At 49.2% G+C, this 20590-nt stretch overlaps 1 protein-coding gene across 1 annotated transcript; it reads right to left on the bottom strand.

Annotated features, from left to right (window-relative positions):
- Nucleotides 1–7511: 7511 nt before the first annotated feature.
- LOC125550878 (protein transport protein Sec24-like CEF) lies at nucleotides 7512–11329 on the bottom strand. The gene is made up of 3 exons (XM_048713989.1): nucleotides 10163–11329; nucleotides 9896–9970; nucleotides 7512–9811 (listed from the first exon to the last, which is right to left on the bottom strand). Exons 1-3 carry the CDS (start codon nucleotides 11195–11197, stop codon nucleotides 7688–7690), a joined length of 3234 nt encoding a protein of 1077 aa, XP_048569946.1. The 5' UTR covers nucleotides 11198–11329; the 3' UTR covers nucleotides 7512–7687.
- Nucleotides 11330–20590: the final 9261 nt, after the last annotated feature.

Genomic DNA, 20590 nt, shown 5'->3' with positions numbered 1-20590 from the left:
TAGTTGGAATAGGATTCGTGGAGGGGGGGGGGAAGAGGAGAGAGAGAGGAGGAAGGGGGGCCGGCCCCCTCTCCTTGTCCAATTCGGACCAAGGGGGGAGGGGCACGCGGCCCATCTCTGGCCACCTCTCCTCTCTTCCACTAAGGCCCACTAAGGCCCATATACCTCCCGGGGGGTTCCGGTAACCTCCCGGTACTCCGGTAAAATCCCGATTTCACCCGGAACACTTCCGATATCCAAACATAGGCTTCCAATATATCAATATTTATGTCTCGACCATTTCGAGACTCCTCGTCATGTCCGTGATCACATCCGGGACTCCAAACAACCTTCGGTACATCAAAATGCATAAACTCATAATATAACTGTCATCGTAACCTTAAGCGTGCGGACCCTACAGGTTCGAGAACAATGTAGACATGACCGAGACACGTCTCCGGTCAATAACCAATAGCGGAACCTGGATGCTCATATTGGCTCCTACATATTCTACGAAGATCTTTTATCGGTCAGACCGCATAACAACATACGTTGTTCCCTTTGTCATCGGTATGTTACTTGCCCGAGATTCGATCGTCGGTATCCTATACCTAGTTCAATCTCGTTACCGGCAAGTCTCTTTACTCGTTCTGTAATACATCATCCCGCAACTAACTCATTAGTTGCAATGCTTGCAAGGCTTAAGTGATGTGCATTACTGAGAGGGCCCAGAGATACCTCTCCGACAATCGGAGTGACAAATCCTAATCTCGAAATACGCCAACCCAACATGTACCTTTGGAGACACCTGTAGAGCACCTTTATAATCACCCATTTACATTGTGACGTTTGGTAGCACACAAAGTGTTCCTCCGGCAAACGGGAGTTGCATAATCTCATAGTCATAGGAACATGTATAAGTCATGAAGAAAGCAATAGCAACATACTAAACGATCGGGTGCTAAGCTAATGGAATGGGTCATGTCAATCAGATCATTCACCTAATGATGTGATCCCGTTAATCAAATAACAACTCTTTGTCCATGGTTAGGAAACATAACCATCTTTGATTAACGAGCTAGTCAAGTAGAGGCATACTAGTGACACTCTGTTTGTCTATGTATTCACACATGTATTATGTTTCCGGTTAATACTATTCTAGCATGAATAATAAACATTTATCATGATATAAGGAAATAAATAATAACTTTATTATTGCCTCTAGGGCATATTTCCTTCAATGGCCCTGCAGGCTGCCCGGTTCGGACAAACACTTAGAGAAGCACTGGCCCGGGGGTGTTAAAATAAAGATGACCCTCGGGAGCGTGACTCCCAAGGGAAAAATATAGGTGGTGGTGAGGTAAATGGTAAAATCAAGGTTGGGCCTTGCTGGAGGAGTTTTATTCAAAGCGAACTGTCAAGGGGGTTCCATAAACCCAACCGCGTTAGGAACGCAAAATCAAGGAACATAACGCTGGTATTACGAAAACTAGGGCGGCAAGAGTGGAACAAAACACCAGGCATAAGGCCGAGCCTTCCACCCTTTACCAAGTATATAGATGCATTAATTAAATAAGAGATAATATGATATCCCAACATATCCATGTTCCAACATGGAACAAACTGCAAGGCACCTGCAACTAGCAACGCTATAAGAGGGGCTAAGCAAAAGCGGTAACCTAGCCAAACAACGGTTTGCTAGGAAGGTGGGTTAGAGGCTTGACATGGCAATATGGGAGGCATGATATAACATATGGTAGGTAGTGCGACATAGCGGAAGAACGAACAACCAGCAAAGCAAAGATAGAAGTGATATCGAGGGTACGGTCATCTTGCCTGAAATCCCGCAAGGAAGAAGAACGATTACATGAAGAAAACAAACGGACGTAGTCGAACGGATCCTCACAAGTGCGACGTTACCGGAACTAACAAGAAGAAGCATCACCGGAAAGGAGCAAACAACATGGTAAACAACCATCACATAAACATGGCATGATGCACAATCAAGTATGATGCATGTCCGGTTTAAAGAGGCATGGCAAAGTGCACAAACAACACTACAAGTTAAGCGGAGCTTAATATGCAACGAGTTGCATATTGACGAAACACCACATACATTTATTTAGTTCTCTCCCGTTATGTACCCAACAATGTTAAATGTTGTTAAACATGGCAAGAGGTGAAGCATAAGTAAGCCACACATTTTAGCAAGTTTAAATGAGGTCGGAAACAACAACAACAATTCCGAAAAATCCTCATATGCATATTTTGAATTAGCTACTATTCTGCCCTAAACATAATTTTAGAGTTGTTAAACATGCAAAGTAAGTACATCATGTTAAACTATGCATTTTTCTACCCCATTTACATATAAAGTTTATTAAATTTGGAGCTGCGGTTATTAAGTTATGAAATAAATCATTTAACATGGCATTATGCAAAATAAACACAAACAAAATTTTAAACATTTTTAACATGCATGAAAGCAACATATTATGAAACTAGACGAAATTTTAAGCATTTTACATATATAAAACATTTTAATCCGGTGCACGGATGATGAGTTATTAAATGCATGAACATGGAGGGTTTTTCTGCAAAACTGCCAAACTCATGGATATTAGAAAAAATCGTTCAGGAAAAAAACATGGGCCGAAACTGGCTATGGGCCAAACCAGTGGCAGGCGCTGGGGGCGGCTCACCATGGACCATGGCACATGTCGGTGGAGCAGTGGGCCTTGCTGGAGCGCTGGGCCGGTCCACGCGCTGGAGCTGGTCAACGAGCGTGCGAGCGGTCGAGCGAGGCACGAGTCGAGGTGCTCGTTGGAGAGGAGGCCATGGCAGGGACGCCGGCGGCGGTCCAAGACGAGGCGGCGGCGTAGGCGAGCAGGGGAGGCCAGGGGTCGACGGGGATGGATGGGTCCGCCTGTCTCCTGGCATGATCCGGCGCCAGCTCGCGGCAAGGCGGCGGAGCGCGGGACCAGACGGCGGCGGTCATGGCAGGCTCCTAGGGGCGGCGGCGAGGCACCTGCGAGAGAGAGAGAGAGTTTAGAGAGGGAAGCCGAAGGGGAAGGAGAAGGAAGCAGAGAGGCGGGGCGACTGGGCTGGCCTGAGAGGTCGCCGGCGGCGGCTCCGGCCTGCGGCGCGGGAGCAGCGAGGCTTCGGTGAGCGGGTCAGCAGGAGGAGGCGCTCGGGGTGCGGGCGCTCCGGCGCTGCGGGCGGTGGCACGGTTCCGGGCCCAAATGGGCTCGGACGGGCTTGACGCGGGCTCAGCGGGCCTAGCGGTTGTGGGAGGTGCTGGGGAGGGCATGTGGCATCGCCCGATTGGCCACGGGCGGCGCTAGGTGCGGCGCAACCAATGGCTACGCGCCAAGTTGCAGGGACGAGGTGGCCGACTGGAATTTGAGGAGGGAAGCGACGGCGCTGGTGACAAATGGCGGCGGGGCAGTGGTTGGGCGCGGATTTCGAGGAAGATGCGACAGCTGGAGTTGGGAGGAGGCTAGGAGGGGTAGGGTTTGCCAAAAAATGGAGGGGAAGACCTGCTATATATAACAAGGGGGGCTAGGTTAGGGGGATTTTGGAGCGTTTCGGTGCATCCGATCGCGATCCGACGATTCCGATCGAGAGAAGGGGTTTAGCTGGGTTAGGTGGGATGTGGAGAGTGGGTTGGGCTGAGAGGAGAGAGACGGAAATGCAGCCCGGCAAGGTTTCCGGAGACCGAAAACGTCCGACGATAAACCGGTTATACTGCCGCTATAGTTATCCGTTGGGGTGTCAAACGAACTCCTAATGCGATGAAACTTGGCAGGCAGCCTACCTACAACATAACAACGCCGCATGCCAACTTCCAACCCATTTCGAGAACATTTACCGGCCACTTATAAAATACTATTTCAGACATGCCGCGGGCGCGTGCAAGTGTGTCTGGGCTCAGAACGGACAACGGAAAGAACTGAGAGACCCGGACGAATGCAAGTTTTGAAAAACATGCATATGCAATGCGGATGATGACATGGCAAGATGCAACACGCAAGTGAATGACAAGGAAACAACAGCGAATAACTGGAAGACACCTAGCGCATCGGTCTCGGGGCGTTACATGGAAAATGTGTGTACCTAAAAATCAAGGAGGAATGAGATTCCATGATATTCACTCTTTCAACCTAGCATTGCTCGCCAAACAGGCGTGGCGTCTTTTGGATAATCCTGATTCCTTGTGTGCTTCTATCCTAAGGGCTAAGTACTACCCCGATGGTGATTTGTTGAACTCCAAGCTAAGGAAGGGATCATTTTTACTTGGCAAAGCATTATGGCAGGCACAAATTCCCTGAAATGTGGTTATATTTGGCAAGTGGGGAATGGACAAAACATCAATATTTGGAAAGACGCCTGGATCCCAAGTTGTGCCAATAGGAAAGTTTAACGCCTAAGGCGGGAAAACTGTTAACTAAGGTAGGTGACCTCATTGATCCTGTTTCCAATAACTGGGATGAAGATTTGATTAGACAAACTATGTGGCCCATCGATGTACAACAGATTCTTTCAATTCCACTCTCGCAACATGATATGCCAGATTTCATTGCTTGGAGTTATACGAAAAATGGTATGTTCTTGGTTCGATCAGCTTACTCTGTCGAGTGGGATCATCATTATGGCAGCAAATTAAGACACTCTAATGGAATGGGGCGAACCGCAGTTAACCCCGTTTGGAGTAAGATATGGAAGTTAGCTTGTCTGGCAAAAGTTAAAATATTTATATGGCATACGCTTCATGGAACATTCCCATGTCGGGTTACGCTCGCTAACAAACATATGAAGGTCTCGCCCATTTGCCCTACTTGCTCTGGGGGTTTAGAAGATAATCCCTCCGTCCGGAAATACTTGTCGTGGAAATGTATACAAATGAATGTATCTAGAACTAAAATACATCTGGATACATCCATTCCTTGGACAAGTATTTCCGAACGGAGGTAGTACAAAGCATATGTTGTTTCGGTGCAGTAAAGCAAAGGAGGTTTGGAAAAGGCTGGGGTTGGATGACATTATTGATAAAGCTTGCGAAGTCGATCGTGCTGGCGAGGCAATGTTGGAATATCTACTACTTCTTCCAGACCAAGAATTGTGGTTGATGGGCTACAAAAATATGTGTGAGATGATTGCTGTCTCAGCATGGTATCTATGGTGGGAAAGACGAAAATTGATGCACAAGGAGAAAACGCAAAATGCAACTCAAATTTCAATGGGGGTTCCAGCCCTTACCACAAACTTTGTAAATGCTTTATCGCCCAAGGCCTCTATAAAAAAGGGGGGTTGTGCCCCCTAGAGGTTTTGTGAAACTTAACGTTGATGCTTCTTTTGACCACGACTTGTTTAGGGGCACGATGGGGGCGGTCCTGAGAGACGACAGAGGCGGATTCATTACGGGAGGAAATGGGAAGGTTGACCATTGCACAGATGTGTTAATGGCGGAAGCCTTAGCTCTCAAATTTGGTTTATCACCGGCGCAAAAGGCAAGATGTAATCGCCTTATTATTAACTCGGATAACCTGGAGGTGATTGAAACTATGCAGGATGAAGGACAATCGGCGGGTGCGGCGGCGGCAATTTTCGACGTTTGTTTTCATTACGCCTGTGATTTCGTTACTACTAGATTCGGACATTGTAATAGAGAAGGAAATAAAGTAGCTTATGAGCTTGCTAGATTAGCCAGATTTTCTTTGACTACTGATTGGTTTGAGGAACCCTTAAATGAAATTATAATGATCCTCACAAACAATGTACTTCTAATCTCTAATGAATAAAGTCTCAGTTATTTTTCAAAAAAAAAGGATTTGCCATTCCCACTTTTACCAATTTCTTCCTTTGCAAAGTTCCATAGGCAATAGGTTATTTTGACGGAGCGCTACCAATTTCCACTAGCTTCTACCTTACCCTTTTCTTCCAGCCAACCTATGAATTGTCATGGATAGGGTAGCAAAAGATAAGTGCACAAGTCACACAAAGGAATGCCAAAGAGTGCATAAAGTAGAAAATTTTCTAAAGACTTCGTACTATCTGGAGGTATGGTCCAGGCAGAACCTCTCGGTTGTATAACCAGGTCGGACTGACCCAAAACTGCACAAATCACGTCACGCCATCAAAACGACCCGCACGAGTTTGATGCATGGGGCACCGTATCATGCAACGTCTTCCGCTTCCACCACATCCGCATAGACTCTGCTACGGGCTGGAAGCCACCGAAGTGTAGTATAGCTCACCAGGAAATTTACTCTACATTTTTTTCAAACACGCAGAGTGTTCACAAAAGCTTTGTGTGTCGATGTATTAGAAGAAAGAAAGAGAATGCAAAGTATTCTGAGCATAGTTTAAAAGACCGGACTGGACCGATGGTCCGACAAGAAAAAACCAGAACCGCGCACCCTGCCGGTCTTTTAAGCCAAAAAGACCGTTCTTGCAATGGACCAGAGAAAACAGATTGAACCGGGCTATACCAGGCGGTTTTTTAATTAAAACCGGACTAGAAAACAAGTGAATGTACAACTGATCTAGAAAAATAGGGTGCGTGCATCAGGATTCAATTACTGGTGAGGCCGAAGCATAAATTCAGGCCAATAACCAACTCGTCAAGACCATGTTGACGTCTAATTGAAGGAACACAACTCTTTCGAATTGTTTTTCCGCTATGTTATTATAAAAATTGTTTTATTTTACGCCTTAAAAAACCAGCAATTGAACCAACGAACCGGCGTGTAAAAACCTGAACTGACAATCTCTTTAAACTATGATTCTATGGCATGTAAAAACCTGAACCGACAATCTCACCGGTTTGGTTTTTTAAACTATGATTCTACAGCATGCCACGGTTACAAACCGCACCACAGTGATAGACGGTGGGCAAGCAAACACCGATGGAGAACACGACCACACCCTACCTAGAGACACATGAGCCCCATCTCCAAATATCAGACAATCCCTACGCACCGGAGATCTACCATAGTATAGCTCGAAGCTTTTGATGCTCACGGGCAACGACCCTCGAGCGCTGGAAGACGCAGCTGTTTCGCTGGTTCCAAAGCATCCAAACGTTGAGGAGAGCAAGGGAATGGGAACCTTTCCGCTGTGCTTTAGAATCAGTGCACGGCTTTCCAGCCACCACTCCACGATGGTTGAATCAGCGGCGGGGACCAGCTGACCCAGGCCGCAACGAGAGGGGGCAGAGTGGCAAACCTCCCTGGCCAACACAAAACCCAAGGCAAGCTGTGGAAGATAGTCAACTTATGTCTTCTGAACAGAAAAATAAAGTTCTGACAGCGTGAATTTTATGTATTCACTATTGTAAGAACTACCAAAATGATCTTCCAGCCACTCCATGTTCCCATGATACACCATGGATACAGGATTAATGAGCTGTGGGGCTGTAGCCTGTAGAAGACCAAGAAAAGTCTCTCGAGTAGACAAGGAAACCATACCAAATATATACGCTTTATCTAACAACTGCATGCGTGTAGGGATAAAAACAGCACTGCAAGCCATACCACGAAGAAGCCTTTATATGAAAATCTCAGTACAAACAGGGTAATTAAGTACGAGTACAACTCTTTTTTCAGAAAGAAAAACGGTCCATATAATCTTTGTATACCCACATGCGGGAATCAATTTCTTCTTGATCTCTACCAACCAAAATATCACACCAATGAAGCGGGCCACCTCAGGTCATCTTGCTCTGGATTTGCCTGTGAACATGCACGAGGAACTCCACATAGGAAAGGCCACCAGGTGTTTTGTCCTCGACCAGCAGCGAACGGAAGAAATCTCCAGATGGGTCGCCCTTTCGGCACAGTCTCAGTCTCAAGTAAGAGCATCTCTGTCGCCTTATTTCGTTCACAACTTCATTTACTTTCCTGGACAATGCATTATCAAATTGCTCCAATGCCAGCAGGTTTGGTGCACCAGCCAAAGATGAGAAACCAAATATTTGCTCCAGGGTGGCAGGGTTCACCGCATTTCCAACATAAATAAAACCATCCTCGCCATTTTCCAATAAATAAACCCCATCATCCTGTATATTCTCACTATTGAGAGTAAGGGGATTTGGAATAAGGGAATCCTCATCATCCCTTGATGTAAGATCATGGAGAGCAATCATCCTAGGAAACACCAATGGAATGGCTAATAACACAGAAACTGAGGAGACAACAGAGACCCAATAGGACCGATCGTCTACTCTCCCATCATTCCTCAGTCCTATGCTTTTAATCAAGGCCAGAGTATACAAAGGCAGAAGTTTTAAAGCCTCCGGAAGAATTAACTGTCCAGAAGAACTTACAGATGCACAATGTTTTCGGTAGGACTGGAGAATATTGATGCAGGTACTTATCACCTGGTCCCTAACTTGGGACAGAGAACTTGATGGAATGCCATTTGCAGCTTGCTTAACAACATAAGTAAACTGTGCTTCCTGATCAGCATATCGGAAAAGATTGTTGAGTGTGCTTGTGCATGGAAGTGAAATATTTATGACCCTTATCCTTCTTTGCCCATATACCGTGGTGTAAAGAAGTGCGCACTGAAAACCACATTCTGTGTTCTCCTGAAACTTATCATCATGCTTGAAGGTAACCATTATGGTTTTGTCGGAGTCAATCGCAGGCAAATCAATATCAGTAGGAACACGCTTGCAGAAGTTGCCAGAATAGTCTTGAACTTGAAGGCCCTGACTGCACCTGACACGCATGACAGCCTCAAATCCCTGGGGTTTAGTGATATTCCATCTGAGATCATTGAAGAGTTTGGCTGGATCAGAAACAGCAGAAAATGGGAAGTAGTAGTAAACCCTGCCACCAGTGGTACTGGGAACAACTGATATCGAAGCAATATCTGTGTATGACTGTGTGGCAAGGAACACATCCACACAAACTTGATACTCAGCAAATTCTAGTGCCATTGTCTTGAGTGTCTTATCAACAGGCTGCAGGAGCTTATGTGCTTCCTTATCTCCAGTGGAAATATTAGATCTAGCATCAGTTTCCCTTGCAGATAATGAGCCAGTCCCAACTGATGGTAGCACTGACTGAAACACAAGCAACTTTCCACCAGTGGGCTTCATAGCTAAGAAACCTGCCTTCATAGCTGCCCCAAATGCTGAATCAGCAACCCTATTGTTCTCAAACATGCTGGGGATGCTCTCCAGAAGTTGCTCCAAACTATCACGGCACTCGGAAACTGGGAGAATTAAGTCCATCTGAAGTGGAGTATACACATCTTGGACGTCGGGAACGATAAACATCAAAGGCTGTTGTCGAGCATTTTTCAGACTATAGAAGTGAATAGTTGAATCAAATGTCGCAATTCCAACCATCGTTCGGGGACCTTCAGGAAGATCAGAAAGAACCTGGGATATTGCACTGCAAGACGCAGCAGTTACACCAGTCTGTACGGCATTCATGGAGACATCAACAAGGAAGAAATACACAGCTGGCATTGGTTCCCGGACCAGAAATTCCTTGGTGGCAATGAACTCAACTGTTCCTCTGCATAACTCAGGCCTATCATCAGCATCACGTCGCCTACCATCAGGCCCTAAGTTGCACAAGTACTCCCTTGGAGTATCATTGCTAAATCCACATAAGTTGCAGATGAAAATTTTCCCTTGATCAACAAATCTCATGAAAGGATTTATGTATGCTTTGCAGCGAGAACACCTGACAGGGCCCATCTCCCCAAAATCCACGAGCTGGATAGCCTCCTCAGAAGGATGAGGAAGAGCAAAAGGTTGCACCATTAAAGCCAATGGCATTGCTGATGTTGTCAAGAGATCACCTGTACATGGTATCTAACAGCACAGGGAAACGAAGCAGTTTAGAAAGGGAAGTTATGGTGATCAAAGGAGAGAACAGAGAACTGAAACAAATCGAACCTGATTCAAGGTGCACCGCATCAAACGGGGACTGCAGTTGCCGGTGTCCTTCACAATAAATTCACTTGATGCAGCCTACAATCAGCAGCAATGCTGTTAGATGAAATTAGCCAGTAAAGTTATTGAGAAACATCTAAATTCACTTGATGCAGCCTACAATCAGCAGCAATGCTGTTTGACAACATTAACAAGTATAGTTATTGAGAAACATCTGGAATCAGTATTGTCAGAGCAGACACAGATATTTCTAGTTACATATAGACATACCGGTGGAACTGCTGCTTGGCCACCTTGCCGGGTCTCAAAAATGATGACTGATGTCTCGGCGATAGGACGCGGAATCTGATTAGGGTCAATGTTGGATGGCGTAGAGACCTGGGCTCCAGCATGGGGAGAGTATGGCATGGTGGGCGTGGACGGCATCCCGTGGCCTAGTGCATTAGGCGGCATGCCACCAGGCATTCTCACGGCTCCTGGCCGTGCCTGCCCTTGCCACCCTGGAGGCCCAAATGATGGTGCATTAGCCCCAGGAACCCCCATGAACGGCGGTGGCTGAGATGCAGGAGCAGTCTGAGCCCCAAATGGCGGAGGCTGCAATCCTTGTCTCTGCCCCCCAAACTGGGGAGGCCCACCATAAGGACCCTGCTGCAAGGGCGCCGGTGCAGCCCCAAACGGGGGGATCTTCCCTCCGGAGTACGCCGGAGGAGGCACTGCCCCAGGCGGCCCGCCAAACGGTGGTGGCGGACCTGCTGAATACGGAGCTGATTGAGCTGTTGCTACAGAAGAGCCACCGAAAGGAGCAGGCTGCGACACCGCAGCAGGTGGGCCACCGAACGGACGAGCCTGGGGTGCCCCAGGCGGACCTCCGAACGGTGCTCGCTGCACCTGCGGCGGCAACACGGACGGCGGGCCGTTGAAGGGAGATCTCTGCTGCGGCTGCAACGGCTGCGCAGCGGGTGGGCCGCCAAAGGGAGGGGACTGCTGGAGCGACGCCGCGGGTGGACCGCCAAAGGGAGGGGACTGCTGGACCGGCGCCGCAGGCCGGGCGAAGAGCGAGCCCGGCTGCAACGGCGGCGGCGGACTGCCAGGGAACGGGCGGGCGCCAGGAGGGGGTGCCTGCGGACCTCGGATCGACGACGGCACGGGGCCATCCCCTGGCGGCGGCCCGGCGGAAGCAGATGGCGGTGGAGCGCGCGAGATCTGGAGGTTGGAGAAGGAAGCCGGGAGAGTGGAGGCGGGACCCCCAGGGTTGGGGGCGGGGGTAGGGTTTTGCGGCGTGAAAGGGGGCGGCGGCCTCGACATGGGAGGCGACGGCGGCGGAGGCGGCGACGGCGAGAACAATCGACAGCGCAGATCGGGATCTGGGGAGAACACGCCGGGTATGAGTACAACGTGACTCTTCCCTCCTACTCCGTCCAGACAAAAGGAAACACTTAACCCGGACGCTAAAAATAAGGGAGGGGTCCCTTCATAAAAAAAAAAGGAGAGGGTGGGGGTGCTTCCCATCGGAGTAAAGCTGGCCCAACAGGTCGTGCTTGGCGGACCGGCACGGGACGTGCTTGGGCCTGAGGTAGCGGTACACGGGCCAGCCCGGCACGGCACGATTAGCTTCCTTTAAAAAAGATCCAGAATTAATTTCTATTTATGGGCTATAAAACAGAGAAATCACTAATTAAACAGAACTCCCTTCTAAAAAAAATATTAAACAGAACGCCTTCCGAAGGTCACTCACACGTTCTTAGCTTGCGAGAAGTGTCACACTACATGTGCACCACTTGTCGCAACATGAGAGTTTTTCTTTTTCTCATACATTTATTTATTGGGTGTGCTACGCGTCAGCCAGCGGATCTTTTTAAAATATCAGCCGGGTCGCGAGCCGTCAGATTTACCGCATCGGCCGAACGCGTCTCCACTACCGCAACACGGGTCTTGTTGCGGAATTATTTCTCCAACACAGGTCTTGTTGCAAAATATTTTTACAACAACAATTTTGTTGCATTTTTTTGCAACTGAGTTTTGTTGCATTTTTTCTTGTAACTAAGGTCTTGTTACACAAAAACTTCACAAGAAGAGTTTTTTGCAAAACGTAGACCCGTCATAAAGCATTCCAACACCGCGTATGTTTCAGAAGCATAGCTCCTGTTGCAGAATTGAGTTCAAGGAAGGATAGTATGCGAGTCGTCAATTGGACGGTGTCACGCAGGAAGGAAATATGCCCTAGAGGCAATAATAAAGTTGTTATTTATATTTCTTTATATCATGATAAATGTTTATTATTCATGCTAGAATTGTATTAACCAGAAACTTAGTACATGTGTGAATACATAGACAAACAGAGTGCCCCTAGTATGCCTCTACTTGACTACCTCATTAATCAAAGATGGTTAAGTTTCCTGACCATAGACATGTGTTGTCATTTGATGACGGGATCACATCATTAGAGAATGATGAGATGGACAAGACACATCCGTTAGCTTAGCACTATGATCGTTTAGTTTATTGCTATTGCTTTCTTCATGACTTATACATGTTCCTATGACTATGAGATTACGCAACTCCCGAATACCGGAGAAACACTTAGTATGCTATCAAACGTCACAACATAACTGGGTGATTATAAAGATGCTCTACAGGTGTCTCCGATGGTGTTTGTTGAGTTGGCATAGATCGAGATTAGGATTTGTCACTCCGATTGTCGGAGAGGTATCTCTGGGCCCTCTCGGTAATGCACATCACTATAAGCCTTGCAAGCAATATGACTAATGAGTTAGTTACGGGATGATGCATTACGGAACGAGCAAAGAGACTTGCCGGTAACGAGATTGAACTAGGTATGATGATACCGATGGTCGAATCTCGGGCAAGTAACATACCGATGACAAAGGGAACAACGTATGTTGTTATGCAGTTTGACCGGTAAAGATCTTCGTAGAATATGTAGGAACCAATATGAGCATCCAGGTTCCGCTATTGGTTATTCACCGGAGATGAGTCTCGGTCATGTCTACATAGTACTCGAACCCGTAGGGTCCACACGCTTAACGTTCGATGATGATATGTATTGTGAGTTATGTGATTTGATGTACCGAAGGTTGTTCGGAGTCCCGAATGTGATCACGGACATGACGAGGAGTCTCGAAATGGTCGATACATAAAGATTGATATATTGGAAGGTTATGTTTGGACACCGGAAAGGTTTCGTATAAGTTCGGACATTTTTTGGAGTACCGGGGGTTACCGGAACCCCCGGGGGGTTAATGGGCCTTCATGGGCTTTAGTGGAAGAGAGGAGGAGACGACCCAATGGAGGGGTGCGGCCCCCCAAGCCCAATCCGAATTGGGAGGGGGGGCGCCCCCCTTTCCTTCTCTCCCTCTTCCCTTTCCTTCCCTTCCTAGTTGGACTAGGAAAGGGGGGAACCTACTCCTAGTAGGAGTAGGATTCCCCCCCCTTGGGGCGCAACCCATGAGGCCGGCTGGCCCCCTCCTCCACTCCTTTATATACGGGGGAGGGTGGCACCCCATAGACACACAAGTTGATCTCTTAGCCGTGTGCGGTGCCCCCCTCCACAGTTTCCACCTCGGTCACATTTGTCGTAGTGCTTAGGCGAAGCCCTGTGTCGGTAACTTCATCATCACCGTCACCATGCTGTCGTGCTGACGAAACTCTCCCTCGGCCTCAGCTGGATCTAGAGTTCGAGGGACGTAACCGAGCTGAACGTGTGCAGATCGCGGAGGTGTCGTGCGTTCGATACTTGATCGGTTGGATCGCGAAGACGTTCGACTACATCAACAACGTTACTAAACGCTTCCGCTTTCAGTTTACGAGGGTACGTGGACACACTCTCCCCGCTCATTGCTATGCTTCTCCTAGATAGATCTTGCGTGATCGTAGGAAAGTTTTGAAATACTACATTTCCCAACAGTGGCATCCGAGCCAGGTCTATGCGTAGATGTTATATGCACGAGTAGAACACAAAGAGTTGTGTGCGATAATAGTCATACTGCTTACCAACATGTCATACTTCGATTTAGCGTATTGTTGGATGAAGCAGCCCAGACCGACATTACATGACCGTGTTCATGAGACTGGTTCTACTGCCATGCTTTGCACATAGGTGGCTAGTGGGTGTCTGTTTCTCCAACTTTAGTTGAATCGAGTGTGACTACTCCCGATCCTTGTTGAAGGTTAAAACAACACACTTGACGAAAAATTGTTGTGGTTTTGATGCGTAGGTAAGAACGGTTCTTGCTAGAAGCCCGTAGCAGCCACGTAAAACTTGCAACAACAAAGTAGAGGACATCTAACTTGTTTTTGCAGGGCTTGTTGTGATGTGATATGGTCAAGACGTGATGATATATAAATTGTTGTATGAGATGATCATGTTTTGTAACAGTTATCGACAACTGGCAGGAGCCATATGGTTGTTGCTTTATTGTATGAAATGCAATCTCCATGTAATTGCTTTACTTTATCACTAAGCGGTAGCGATAGTCGTAGTAACAATAGTTGGCGAGACGATAACGATGCTTCGATGGAGATCAAGGTGTCAAGCCGGTGACGATGGTGATCATGACGGTGCTTTGGAGATGGAGATCAAAGGCACAAGATGATGATGGCCATATCATATCACTTATATTGATTTCATGTGATTTTTATCCTTTATGCATGTTGAGGGAGTCCTGGATTAGGGGGTGTTCGGGTAGCCGGACTATACCTTCAGCCGGACTCCAGGACTATGGAGATACAAGATTGAAGACTTCGTCCCGTGTCCGGATGGGACTTTCCTTGGCGTGAAAGGCAATCTTGGCGATGCGGATATTCAAGATCTCCTACCATTGTAACCGACTCTGCGTAACCCTAACCCTATCCGGTGTCTATATAAACCGGAGGGTTCTAGTCCATAGGACAACTTCATCATACAACAATCATACCATAGGCTAGCTTCTAGGGTTTAGCCTCCTTGATCTTGTGGTAGATCTACTCTTGTACTACCCATATCATCAATATTAATCAAGCAGGAGTAGGGTTTTACCTCCATCGAGAGGGCCCGAACCTGGGTAAAAACATCGTGTCCCTTGTCTCCTGTTACCATCCGCCTAGACGCATAGTTCGGGACCCCCTACCCGAGATCCGCCGGTTTTGACACCGACATTGGTGCGTTCATTGAGAGTTCCTCTGTGTCGTCACTTTTAGGCCCGATGGCTCCTTTGATCATCAACGACGATGCGGTCCAGGGTGAGACTTTTCTCCCCGGACAGATCTTCGTCTTCGGCGGCTTCGCACTGTGGGCCAATTCGCTTGGCCACCTGGAGCAGATCGAAAGCTACGCCCCTGGCCATCAGGTCAGGTTTGGAAGCTTAAACTACACGGCAGACATCCGCGGGGATTTGATCTTCGACGGATTCGAGCCACAGCCAAGCGCGCCGCACTGTTTTGAGAGGCATGATCTTGCTCTGCAGCCGAACAGTGCCCTGGAGGCCGCACGCGCACCAGTTCCTACCCTTAATCCGGAGCCTATTGCGCCAAACGAGGATGAGCGGCTGGACGTCACCTCAGGGGCTACGATCTCAAAGGCGATCGAGCCGAACGTCAGCCCCGCGTTCTGCGTGACCCGTGACTCCGAGAATCCGGACTCCGAACCCCCCGTGCCCCTACCAATCGAATCCGATTGGGCGCCGATAATGGAGTTCACCGCAGCGGACATCTTTCAGCACTCGCCCTTCGGCGACATCCTGAACTCACTAAAGTCTCTCTCTCTTTATCAGGAGAGGCATGGCCGGACTACGGTCAGCAAGGATGGGATGCGGACGACGAAGAAATTCGAAGCCCACCCACCACCCACTTTGTAGCCACTGTCGATGATTTAACCGACATGCTTGACTTCGACTCTAAAGACATCGACGGTATGGACGACGATGCAGGAGACGAACAGGAACCAGCACCTGTAGGGCGCTGGAAGGCCACCTCGTCATATGATATATACATGGTGGATCCTCCAAAAGATGGAGATGGCGATGGAACAGCGGAGGATGACACCTCCAAGAAACAGCCAAAGCGCCGGATCAGTGGCGCCGCTGTAAATACCGCCAAAGAAAAAACGGTGATTCCGGCACGGGAGACAATACTACCCCGAATAGCGCCGAAGAACACCCCCTACAACAAGATTCGGCACAGGAAGATGGAGAAGCCAGCCCTCATGAGAGAGCGGCAGACCGAGAGGTTGAGGATGATAACTATATGCCTCCCTCCGTGGACGAGGCAAGCCTCGACGACGACGAATTCGTCGTACCATCGGACCCCGCCGAACAAGAGCGTTTCAAACGCAGGCTTTTAGCCACGGCAAGCAGCCTCAAGAAAAAGCAGCAATAGCTTAGAGCTGATCAAGATTTGCTAGCAGACAGATGGACTGAAGTCCTTGCAGCCGAAGAGTATGAACTCGAACGCCCCTCCAAGAGTTACCCAAAGCGCAGGCCGCTACCCCGATCAGAGGAGGAAACACCTACATCACCAGCGCATGACATGGCCGACCGGCCACCTCGCGGCCGCGACAGAGAGGCCTCTCGGCCCTCCACCCAAGCCATGCCCCGGCGCCGTTCAACCAAGGCACGGGAAAATGCGCCAGACCTGCGAGACGTACTGGAGGACAAGGCAAGACAAACAAGATCGATCTACGGATCGCGCAGGCGCCCCACGACACGTGACGGTGATCTTCATTCCGGATACAACAAATCCGGCCGGGCCAAACACAACAGACATAGCTCCTTCGAGCTGCGTCGTGATATAGCCCAGTATAGAGGCGCCGCACACCCATTATGCTTCACAGACGAAGTAATGGATCATAAAATCCCAGAGGGTTTCAAACCCATAAACATCGAATCATATGATGGAACAACAGATCCTGCGGTATGGATTGAGGATTATCTCCTCCATATCCACATGGCCCGCGGCGATGATCTACACGCCATCAAATACCTCCCGCTCAAACTTAAGGGACCGGCCCGGCATTGGCTTAACAGCTTGCCAGCAGACTCAATCGGTTCTTGGGAGCACCTGGAAGCCGCATTCCTCGACAACTTCCAGGGCACTTATGTGCGACCACCGGATGCCGATGACTTAAGCCACATAATTCAGCAGCCAGAGGAATCGGCCAGGCAATTCTGGACACGGTTCCTAACAAAGAAAAACCAGATAGTCGACTGTCCGGACGCAGAGGCCCTAGCAGCTTTCAAGCATAATATCCACGACGAGTGGCTTGCCCGGCACCTGGGACAGGAAAAGCTGAAGTCCATGGCAGCCCTCACGACACTCATGACCCGCTTTTGCGCGGGAGAAGACAGCTGGCTAGCTCGCAGTAACAACTTAGCAAAGAACCCTGGTAATTCGGATACCAAGGACAAAAGTGGCAGGACACGTCGGAATAAGCAAAAGCGCCGCGTTAGCAACGGCAGCAACGAAGACACGGCAGTTAATGCCAGATTCAGAGGCTATAAATCCGGTCAGCGGAAAAAGCCATTCAAAAAGAATACTCAGGGCCCGTCCAGTTTGGACCGAATACTCGACCGCTTGTGCCAGATACATGGCACCCCCGAAAGGCCAGCCAATCACACCAACAGGGATTGTTGGGTGTTCAAGCAAGCAAGCAAGCTAAGAGCCGAAAATAAAGACAAAGGGGATGCATAGCGATGACGAGGAGGAGCCCAGGCCGCCGAACAACAGTGGACAGAAGGGTTTTCCCCCACAAGTGCGGACGGTGAACATGATATACGCAACCCACATTCCCAAGAGGGAGCGGAAGCGTGCGCTACGGGACGTATACGCGATGGAGCCAGTCGCCCCAAAGTTCAACCCATGGTCCTCCTGCCCGATCACTTTTAATCGAAGGGACCACCCCACTAGCATCCGTCACGGCGGCTTCGCCGCATTGGTTCTCGACCCAATTATCGACGGATTTCATCTCACAAGAGTCCTCATGGACGACAGAAGTAGCCTGAACCTGCTTTACCAGGATACAGTGCGGAAAATGGGCATAGATCCCTCGAGGATTAAGCCCACAAAAACGACCTTTAAAGGCGTTATACCAGGTGTAGAGGCCAACTGTACAGGCTCAGTAACACTTGAAGTGGTCTTTGGGTCTCCGGACAATTTCCGAAGCGAAGAGTTAATCTTCGATATAGTCCCGTTTCGCAGTGGCTATCACGCCCTGCTCGGGCGAACCGCATTTGCAAAGTTCAATGTGGTGCCGCACTATGCATATCTCAAGCTCAAGATGCTAGGCCCTCGAGGAGTAATCACGGTCAACGGAAACACCGAACGCTCCCTCCGTACGGAGGAGCACACAGCGGCCCTCGCAGCGGAAATACAAAGCAACCTTCTTAGGCAATTCTCCAGTCCGGCCGTTAAAAAGCCAGACACTGCCAAGCGCGCCCGGAGTAACCTACAACAAGACAACCTAGCACGTTCTGAGCAGGCGTAGCAATGCGGCCCCAACCCCAGCCCTCGCGACATAGCGAAACCAGTGCCTCGCGTACATAACTACGCTCTAGAAATACCATGGGCGCAAGGGAAGGGGCACAATAACGGCAAACCCAAAATACGGCTTAAAACGTACTAGGGGCTGCCGAATTCTTTTTTTAATTTTCTCTTACTTTCAGGACTCCATACTTCAGACGACCTGTTCGGCAATTCAACTGCCGCACAAACGATGCAAGATCCAGGGAAGCAGACAAGCCATGCCGCATTATGGAACTCCCAGGTGGTCTCTGTTACGAGCATTATACCTGTTTTGGCATACAATTCCGCGGCCTGCTCCTGGCCAGGACATGTTAAATAGCCCAATATCTTTTGCTTATCGCACTACTTGTATCGTTCTGCTTTGATAGCAGCCTTTCTATAAACAATGCATAGCTTTTTGTCTATTTTTTGCATTATCCTCCTTTCATATATATGTTTATTAAATGACATGTTGCACCCGTACACCATGGTACGGCAAAACACGCCAGGGGCTTCAGTACCCCTCAATATGGTGTGAGAAGCCCGTACAGTTTCACAAGTGCGGCACCCCGAACTTATAGCACTATATGCATCGGCTCCGAATCATGATTTGGGTCAAATAGTTGGGTTTGCCCGGCTCCTATGTTTTGGTGCCTTACGTTCCGCTATATCGGCTAAGGTAGCACTAGGAGAACCACTGCGATTGTGCCCCGGTTGAGCTGGGTTAAGCACCTCAGTGGAGAAAGCTAAACTGACTGTCATGATGAGGCGAGAGACCGGTCGCTGTTCGAGAGGTTTTTCGAGTCCCTAAAGACTTATGCCGCTTCGAGCGAGGAGCGGCTTTGTCCGGCCAAGGCGTGGATAGCGCCCCGAACTAGGGGCTTCGCCGAAATTTAAAATTATAGAGTTCTATGGCTAAGTGAGAGTGTTCAAGCATTATAGTCCGATTGCCTGGTTCGTTGTGCTGAGCGCCTCCCTCGAAGGACCCAACTATGGGAAAAAGAGCGCTCAGGTTTATCCCGAACACCCCAGCACTAGTGGCATGGGGGCAGAAGCCGACGACTGGCCATCTCTCAATTTTTGATAAACGGCCGCACAGAAAGTAATATTTTAAATTCAACAAGCATTGCTTAGCGCATATGAACAAGTTTTCAGCGCACAGGATAAACACGAGCGAGTTCATTCAAAAATTACATCCTTGGTACATTCATCCGCCACAAGGCGGGCACCCGCAAGAACATCCTTATAGTAGTTCTCGGGCTTGCGATGCTCCTTCCCCGGCGGCGGCCCGTCCCTCACAAGCTTCTCACCGTCCAGCTTACCCCAGTGCACCTTTGCACGGGCAAGGGCCCTACGGGCACCTTCGATGCAGACGGAGCGCTTGATGACCTCGAGCCTTGGACAGGCCTCCACCAGCCGCCGCACCAGCCCGAAGTAGCTCCCAGGCAGGGCCTCTCCGGGCCACAGCCGAACTATGAAGCCCTTCATGGCCTGTTCGGCCGCCTTGTGGAGCTCGACCAGCTGTTTCAGCTGGTCGCTCAAGGGCACAGGGTGTCCGGCCTCAGCATACTGAGACCAGAACACCTTCTCCGTCGAGCTGCCCTCTTCAGCTCGGTAGAATGCGGCGGCGGCGGATACGCTGCGGGGAAGATCTGCGAATGCCCCTGGAGAGCTCCGGATTCGGGTAAGTAACAAGTAGTTTACTTTTATATTTCTGCTTTGCATAAAGAATGCCTTACCCGCTGCTATCTTTTTCATCTCCTCCAACTCTTGGAGGGCCTTTTGGGCTTCGGCCTTGGCAGACTTGGCAGTCTCAAGGGCCGCCGCGAGCTCGGACGCTTGCGTCTTTGACTCAAGCTCCAAACTCTCATGTTTTTTCATGAGAGCCTGAAGCTCTTGCTGCACCTCGCCGACCGGGCCTCAAGTTTCTCTCGCTCGGTGCGCTCCGCGGCCGCTTTCTTTTCGGCCTCGGACAGCGCCTGCTTGAGGGTCGCCACCTCAGTCGTGGCCCCTACAATAAGCAGTACAATCCTGTTATTTTTTGCAATCACGTCTTTTTATAGGCACTTTTTCTGTAAGGTATTTCTTACCTTCTTTCTCCTCGAGCTGCCGCTTGGCAAGGCCGAGCTCTTGCTCGGTCCGCTCGAGTCCCTGTTTCAGGGCACCCACCTCCGCAGTCAGTGCGGCGGTGGCTAGCAGCGAAGC

This window comes from Triticum urartu, chromosome 4 (genome assembly GCF_003073215.2).
Source record: "Triticum urartu cultivar G1812 chromosome 4, Tu2.1, whole genome shotgun sequence".
Lineage (NCBI taxonomy): Eukaryota > Viridiplantae > Streptophyta > Magnoliopsida > Poales > Poaceae > Triticum > Triticum urartu.
Note: the sequence above shows the minus strand (reverse complement) of the source record. Positions and strands in the feature narration are given on the sequence as shown.